This window comes from Fukomys damarensis, unplaced genomic scaffold (assembly GCF_012274545.1).
Source record: "Fukomys damarensis isolate Sample0158 unplaced genomic scaffold, DMR_v1.0_HiC HiC_scaffold_9, whole genome shotgun sequence".
Taxonomy (NCBI): Eukaryota; Metazoa; Chordata; class Mammalia; order Rodentia; family Bathyergidae; genus Fukomys; species Fukomys damarensis.
The window spans coordinates 37205165-37214184 of NW_022900921.1; the positions used below are offsets into that span (position 1 = coordinate 37205165).

The 9020-nt window shown below is 38.8% G+C and overlaps 1 protein-coding gene across 1 annotated transcript in view; it reads right to left on the reverse strand.

Moving 5' to 3' along the window:
• Positions 1-9020, reverse strand: part of Dtwd2 (DTW domain containing 2) — a 145412-nt gene that overhangs the window by 130999 nt on the left and 5393 nt on the right. Inside the window, exons 2-3 of the mRNA XM_010633903.2 lie at positions 8716-9009; positions 3804-3901 (exon numbers count right to left, since the gene is read on the reverse strand). Of these exons, the coding sequence (XP_010632205.1) occupies positions 3804-3901; positions 8716-9009 (392 nt within the window). The remainder of the gene's footprint in view (positions 1-3803; positions 3902-8715; positions 9010-9020) is intronic.

Below are 9020 nucleotides of genomic sequence, written 5' to 3' on the forward strand. Positions count from 1 at the left end.
AATAGTTTCCCTGGTGTGAATATTCTGCAACAATGCATAAGATTCTAATAAGATTACTGACATTTAGAAATGGGAGGAAAGGAGCTAAAGGTGTAGGGAAGGTGTGATACGTAGGGGAAGAACAAAAAGGGAAAAGAAAAAAATGTGAGAGAATGAAAAGATGAAAATAAAGTGTTTGTAGATGGGGAGGGGAGGAGGGGGTGAAGGGAGGGCAGAGGTAAGGGGAAAAAAATGAGAATCAAGACTTGCCATGTAAAGGTACATGATCCCAACAATGAATGTAACTGTACTGTATCCCTAAATGTACCAATAAACTCAATAAAAAAAAAAAAAGAATTATTTTCAAAACAACGTTCATGTTTTGAATTTGGAAGGTTTGTTTCCTCTTCACTATGCTGCTCACATTTCAAGCCTTGTCTGAAGGGCTATGTTTTGCCTTATCTGAGTTCAAATGAAATTTGCTCATATCAGATTTCTCAAGCAAAATCTCTTCTTTTTCTGCATGCGTCTGTCTGTGTGTGTGTGTGTGTGTGTGTGTGTGTGTGTTTTGGTATAGGATCTGTTGAGATAAGGTGTGCCGCTGTACCCAGCTATTGTTTCTTGGTTTTATTAACCCCCACCCCCTACCATGAATAATATAGTAGTAGACATTTTGGACCTTTCTTCTACTTCTTTCTCAATGGCTAAAACAGTCAGTTATCCCCTGGGGTCACTTGAAAATAAGTTTTCTTTCTTTCTTTCCTTTTTTTTTGGGGGGAGTACTGGGGATCAAATTCAGGATCTTGTGCTTTTGAGGCAGGTGTGGTGCCACTGAGCTAAATCTCTGGCCCTGTTTTTGGTTGTTTGAGACAGGGTCTCACTATGTAGTTGAGACTGCCCTGGAACTCACTATGTACTCAGGCTGATCTCAAACTCACAGCAATCCTCCTGCCTCAGCTTCCTGAGGGCTGGGATTACAGTTATATGCCACCATGCTTCAGGAAAATGTTTTCAGTGTGGCCCATTTATGGTCATAGTAAATTTGCTTGGTAGCTTCATAGAAAGATTTTCCTACCTAATAAAAGTAGAAAGTAAGAAAAATGCCTTTTCCTTCCCACCTTCCCTACTTTTCCATATGTTGTCTGACAAGATAAAATATTTGGTGCTTCTGTGGGCAATATATGCTTAAAGGGCAAACCCACATCTTGCTGTCTAACCTACCTGGAAGTATTATTTGTTGCATGATGTTTAAGTCATTGTTGATTACATAGTTTGTTATGTAGAACCTAACATATTCTATATAAATATTGTTTACACATTAAAATAATTACCATATGTATTATGTTTGTAAATGTGTTAATTAGTATACTTATGGTTATGCTCCATTTGTTTTTTTTCTTTGGAATGAATGCCAGAAAACTGGATAGGTTCTGTGGATAAATCTAATATTTCAATGAGAGAAGAAGAGAGGAATATGTAGACTATCACATTAGAAACATTAGAGGTCCATAACTGGGAGTTGCCATTTTAATGTGACTTTTGTAATCCTATTCCATCTGTTACATTGACTGCTTTTTAAGAATAGATTTATTGAAACATATTTCACATAGGAAATTCATATTTACTCTTTGAAAAAGATTTGCATCTTTTAGGATAAAGACTATCAAGTTGAACTTTTCTTACCCCACCTTTATCCTCTCTAATCAAATCTATATCGGTTTACCATTTCCAAATCTAACTCCTCAATTCTTGATTCTTCATCTCTTTGTTGTTTACTTCACCCACAAGCTTTGTTTTTGTTTTTGTTTGGTGCTGGGGATTAAACCCAGGTCTTTATACATGATAAACAAGTGTTCTACACATCCAGCCCAGGAGCTAGTGTCCCCTTCCCCAACACACACTGCAAATTAAACTCAGGGAGCAATGAGCTACATCCTCAGTCCTTTTGTTGTTTTTTCTTTGCAATCGTCCTGTATCAGCCTTTGGAGTAGCTATAGGCACCACACCTAGCTTAGAAGCCAGTTCTTAAATGAGCCTTTACAAACTAGGCATAGGCGATAAAGTGTGATGTAAGTGGAGTTAGCTAAGCAGTGTGGTCAGACAGCAAGAGGTCTAGGTAAAGCGAAAATGTTGACTAGACAGAGGCAACAGGACTTGGCAAGTTTAGGAAACTTCTAGGTTTTAAAGACTACTTTAAAAGTAGCAATCAAGGTCAGAGAAAAAAAAACTAATTAGACCCTTCAGGACAGTGGACCTGAGCCACTACTAGAAAGGACTTGTTCTCTGGGAGAACTTCAGCAGACCATTGTCTTCTTATCCATTGTAGTCTAGATATTTCTAGTCTACACCTCTCCCTGTCATAGCCTTATGGATTCTGTGGCAATTAAAAACTTCCTAATTCTTAAAAACAATTTAAAAACAAAATGAAAAGAAACATGAAAGGAAAAAAAAAGGTGCTCTGTCTTCATTTATTCAAAAGCTCTCAGTGTTCAGGTCAGGGTCAAAGCTAGGCTGGAGGATTAAATTCCCTGATGATAGGCTAATTCTTCAGAGTTGTATGATTTTCTTTATAGTTTTCCTCTTTCAGGATCCAGTTTATAGGCACATAGGATGGCAGGTGGCTGTAGTCCCTGCTACTAGGGAGGCTTAGGCAGAAGTATCATTTAACCTTAGAAGTTCAAGACCAACCTGAACAATACAGTGAAATCCAGTCTTAAATAAAATAAAATACTCATTTTGACAGAAAGCGAGCACAAAGGCAAAGACAATTTATATTATTGCAGCCAAACAATAAAGTTCCCTATGTGCGTACATTTAATGTAACATTGATATCCTCCACTTTACCAATAGTGCACTCCTGAAGTCACTAATTGCTTCCTAATATCCTAAATCTGATGCTCTCTTCTTCAATTTTAATTCTTTAACTCCCTGGTCAGCATCCTGTCCTGTTGTCCCCCAGCATAAAAGCAATGCGTTTCTGAAAACCTCTTACTCTTCCCTTTATCCATCTGGCTATATTAGAGGAGCTGACCTTGACTGCTGCTCGCTGCTAATCTCTAAACTTCAATACTTGGATCCAGCTGTCTAGTCATATTCTATAATGAATGTTCTGTCATTTGAAATTAGTCTTGTCCTCACCTATCCAAGATGGCTTATCATGATATTTTCTCCAAATTTTTTCTACATTATTAAAATACCATTTCCTCAGACTTCAACTTGCTTTCTTTCTTCTGGACCCTTGTTAGATACTTTTCTGTGTAATTAATATTTAATCTTACATCTATATTTTATTTTTAAACATCCAACTAGCAGCAATTGAACTTATGTCAGGTCCTGTATGAAGCACTTTTTAGGAGTGATAGTCTTGCTTTTCTCTAGTCTCTGATGCTCTTCAGATGCTAGTAATTTTCAAAGATGCAGGAAAACTGGAATTATTATGCTGGTTGGAACATAAATTGTTGTGTATTAATCTTATGATCTAAATGGAGAGAATCAGAATTCAAAGCAATTTCAGGGGGAAAAAGTAACTTAAAAAGGTCTGAGGCTCACATAAATGGGTAGGATGAACATCAAGCAGGACTTGACCAAGGGTTCAATGAGGTTGTTGTGACTTTCTCCTACTCCTTGTAAAAACATGAGTTCAATTCCAGCTTTTCTTGTTTAACACTTTCCTATGACACTCAGGACTCATCTATGTTCTAGAACAATAGTTCATTCTTTCAAAAATGTAAGAGTTCTCTGCTAGGTGCAGCAGAAAACCTGTAGAAATATCCTGATTGACTTATTTGGGGTCCATCCCTAGACAATTATGGCAGTCAACAAACCTGAAAAGAGGGCTGGGGATTTAGCTCAGTGGCTCCACCACAATGCCTCGCAAGTAAAAGGTCCAGAGTTCCATCCCCAGTACAGGAAAAAAACAACCCTGAAAAGAGGCAAGAGAGCTTAACAGTTCAGGGTAAGTGCTGTGTTGTTGACATACTGGGTTTAAATCCCAACAAGCTGTGTGATCCTGAGAAAGTACTTTTACTGCTTCCATTTCCTTATGTGCAATCTGAGAATTACGATGTAGGAACCACTCTCTGAAAATACACAGAGATCCTTGACATTCTTCATGAAAATACAACGTATCTCATAAATCCCACCTAATTTTTCATTACTGGTCATGTGTCCATTCCTGTAGTGTGAAGGGAAGGATGCTGTAATGTGGTATTGTGGGAAGAAGGTGGTAGTGGTGATGGAGGATGGTGTACAATGTGCTAAGCAACCAAAATAGACTACTATCTTTCTGAAAGGAATTTAGAAATGTTTATTATGATTTGCAAAGATATTCATATTCATTAGAAAACTAGTTCTCAGTATGTGGTATATATATATGTGTTGGACTACCAATGATTCAAGAGAAGTATATTTATAATAAAAGATGTTCAGTTATTCTCTTTTCTGTTATGATGTTTTGGTTTTTCATAGAAGTGTTTTATATTTTCTTTATTAATATCTACTTGTGTTATATCTTAGTCATTTTTTTCATTACTGAGATAAAATACCCAACACTCAACCCAAAATTAGAGAAAAGGTTTATTTAGCTCACAATTTGTATCAGTTTCAGTCCATAGTCAACTGACTGGCATGGCAAGGCAGGGTCACAGAGGAAAAATAGTCCACGGCAAGTAGGCAGACAAGAACACATTAGCCCTCTTTCTGTCCCTTATATTTTGTGCAGGCTACCTGCCTTAGGGCAGGTGTAGCATTCACACCTTAATCCTAAAACAAACCAATCAGTGGATTGTGGGCAGGAATACCCTTCTGATTCAAGGGTCTTTGTGGCATGAGAGACTTGAGTTCAAAATCCTTGTGTGGTAATATGACCCAGATCTAATGTGACCTTGGGCAAATTATTTAATCTCTTTGAGTTTTGGTTTCTTCATTTGTAAGACCATAAAGATATTACCTTAAAAGGTTACTGAGACTTCAACAACATTAAAGATTGATTACAGATAATATGTATTATAGTATGGAGGGAGTGTTTCATAAACAGAAGCTTTAATAAATAATTCTCCTTTAAACATTCATGGATGGAGAACCTTACACCTGAACATGTGAGTGAGCACTAAAGAAATTTAGTGGCAATGTTTAAATTGTAAAGGTGTTGGAGTCAATTTTTCTGTAACATTATAAATGATGGCTAAGATCTCATTTCATGCTCAAATATCTAGTTATGCTATTCTAATGAGCTCTGCTACAGGAAGTTATTGGAAGTATAGGGAGGTTTCTGGAGTAACCAATGTCTAAAATCTTCATATTATTTTTATGAGACAATGAGTTGAGAAGCTTAAGTGAAATCCCAGCATCATAGTCTGCCTATTCTGACCCGAGTTATGGCAGTAGGGACTTCTCTTACTCCTGACTTCCTCCTCCCATTGGGGGTTGGCAGCGAGAACTAAAGTCCATTTTGGTGGATCCCAAGGCAGAGGCCTTGTGAAGATAAGGACTTAGATTGGTGAGCTCAGGGTGGGGAAGAAGACAGTAAGATTTCTGGAAATCAGAGGCTGAGAAAGAGGCATAATTACTTCTCAGTCTGAGCTGGCTTTTTGTTGTAAAATATACAAAATGTTAATTTTTAAAGAAAGACTTCCTTTTTTTTTAAAAAAAGCCACCCTTCCTCTTGTAAATTATAGAAAAACAAAAGCCAGCTTTTGAGCACTCAAAGGACAGACTAATATCGTTCAATTGCATTTCAGGGACCAATCAGATGTAGCAGTTCTTCTAGATTATCTGTGTTAAGAGGGATATTTGTAATCTTTGGACAAATGGGAGAGAGAAGGATGGAAAACACAGGAGGAAGCAGGCAGTGCTGCCTTCTGGACCTGCAAGAAAGGGGCCAGGAAGGAGGTTGAGGAGAAAATGTGTACACTTTATTTTCATTTCCTCTCTCTTACCTGACTAATCTTCCCACAATGTCAGCACTACAGCAAGGTCATACAGAAGTCAAGTATGGGTTATGATTGAACAAAGCTTTCTCAAAGTCAGTTGTGGCAGTTTAGGCGATGCTATATGAGGAGCAACAGCTTTGGAGACTAAATAAAATTACAAAGATACCACTGTTTTGGACTAAGTCCGTCCCTGCACAGACCAGCCTAAAAATAAAAATGGAGTAATGCATTACCAACCTGAAACTAAGCTATTTATCTGGTTTTCTGAAAATCAGGATTTGAGAAAGTCAAATTTCCAGAATAGGCTAGTGTTAGTATAGAGAACATTTATACACAGAAATTGGAAGCAAGGTAAATAAATAGCTTGACTGGCTATAGTTCAGGGTTTACTTTATTAGAACATAGTCTTTTCAGTTGGCAGCGTGTGACTGACAAAGTATCAGATGCTGTGAATGACCAAATTTCAGCCCATTACAAGAAAATATGTCACTGCGCTAGGCTGTCAGTTTGTTTACATACTAAGTTACAACATAGTTCCTTTCTAGGAAATCAAGGTATGGAGGTGTTTGTAGGTCAAATTTAGTTTAATTTAAAATAAAGCAGCAATAGTATTTCCAATAAGCGAAAACAAAACAAAACAAACAAAAAAACCCAAACCTTTGCTTTTTACTGTCTACTCTAGTCCTGTAGTTTTGGATATAGACTGGGATGGCCTTTTGTAGCAGTCTCAAACAGCAGTGGGAAGTCTGACTGCAGTTGAGGTTTGACAATAACTGGAAAACCTTAGAAAGAGTATATCAAAGGAAGGAAGAAAAGAAGGAAAGAGGGAGGAAGGAAATGCCATAGGTTAGGTTTATTTAGAATAATAGTAAGTAGTAATATTGACTGCTTTCTGTGCGCCAAACAGTATTTTTATTTAATTATCAGGATAATCATATGAGGAAAATATACTTTATGGAAAAGGCTTAAGTTAAACAAAAAAATGTATAGTTGTAGAAATGGCATTGCCAAGCAAAATGTTGTTGAGAATTAAATAAAACTTCCTATTTTTTATAGATGAGGCAAACGAGTCTTAAAAGTTAACAGACTTTTTATAAGGTTACACAGGCTATTGCAAGAATCAGGGATATAGCTCCAATTCAATTTTCCAGCTATTATTAGGTCAGTTTGTTGCTTTTTGTTTTTTTGTACTGGGGATTTAACTCAGGACCTTCATATTGAGCTACATATCATCACATATTCCACACACACACCCTGCTTTTCTGAGACAGGGTCTCACTATACAGTTCAGGTTGGCCTCAAACTCGTGGCAATTCTCCTGTCTCAAGACTAAAGGTGTGCGCCACCCCACTCGGCTTCTTCCTCAGCCCTTTAAAAAAATTTTGTTTTTGCTTTTAAAATTTTGAGATAGTATCTTGCTAAGTCTCTAAATTTCCCAGAGTGGATTCAAACCTGCCATTAACCTGCTTCAGCCTTTTATAGTGCTGGGATTACAAGGATGTACCACCGCGCATGCCCTGCTACAGTTTTTAATATTCTGCTACACTGAATATCCTTTGAAACTAAAAACCGGGCAAAAGAGAATGGAGTAAGCATGTCAAACTTGTGGGTCAGTCACTGAAATCATGAGGGACCCGCTTAAGTACATAAAATAATTCTGACTTAGGGTCTAAAACAGAAAATTAGGACTGGAGGCAAAGTTCAAAGGCAGTTCATGCTTAACAAGCTCAATCCCCAGCATCCAAAAATAAAATAAAATGTCAATTTAAAGTCTTGACGTCACCTTAAGTAAAATTTGAAATAATTAAAAGGCAAATTCAACTGTTAGATTTTTAAAAAATACCTTAAAAAGACACATTAAGATTTGTCCTTTATGAAGAGACTGAAAAAATGGATTAATTTTCATCTTTCAGGTAAAATGGAGATGGTTCTTAAATGTTTCTTCAAAATTGCGAAACAAAAACACACTGTAAAGAATTTAAGGGAAATAAAATTACTCGTGCTCCTCCCATCCAAGTATTAGTCTGAGTCCGTTTTGCTGCAGTGGAGAGTTCCCAGTTATACTCATTTAACACTTACTGAACACCTCAATTGGGACCGCCAATGAGCAACGCATCTGTGACACCAAGAGAACGCAGTCTGTCAGTAAAAGACTTACGTTATATAGAGGAAGACAGACATACAGCCATTTGTCAACAATAATAACAATACAATGAGCGTAGACTCTACAGTTGGCGGCTGACACTTTTCATTTTGGAATTCTTAGGTTCCTTTTCGAAAACGCTCAAAACAGGGCTACTTCAAAACACATTTTAAAATTTTAGGTTTAAAAACATCCAGAGAAAAAAAACAAACAAACAGAAAAAAACCCCAAAACATCCAGCCACTTCTACCCTTTAAAATGACTTAGCCTGGGTCGGAAGGCGCACTGAGCGCCAACTCAGCTGGGGAGGACTTGAGATCACGTTGGCTTAGATATCTCGCGGGACCTAGGAGAGCGGTGCGTGTTGGGATTTGTAGTCTTCTTAGGATCACGGACACAGCCCCTGCGTTTACAGTGCACGTCCCACGTTGTAGTTACACGTTCTAGTCCAACAGTTAGATGAAGCCCCAACCTAGAGCGTAACTGAATAAATCTAATCTCATTATAGCCTCTTCGTGTTTGTGCTGGGCTCGCTCCGGTCAATGCTCAGACAGTGGTCTCCTTTAAAAGCCTGAGAGATTGGCTCGTCTTCGGTCCTGGGAGGAGCCCTGGTGGAACGGAGTTTAGAATTGGTCAATTTCTGAGTAGAAGAGGCGTTCCTACCTCTTTGCTTGAGCCGTGCTCTATAGCGAAGAGCCGGCCCGCCGTCGGAGCGCGCTGCCGCGGAGGGAAATCTCGCGATATTTGGCCACAGGGACGCGGACGTGTAGCAAGCGGCTGAGGGCTGCAGGGTTGCGGGTCTCACGGACTGCTGACTGTGACTGCGGGGAACGGACTGGTCGGGTGGCGGGCTGGGCGCGCTGCCTCCGCGGCTTAGGCTCTTTGGGCCTTCCGAGTGGCGCGTGGAAGTGCGAGGTGGCCCTCGCGGTGGAGTCGGCCAGGTCTCCGCACCTGGGCCTCCGGGTGAC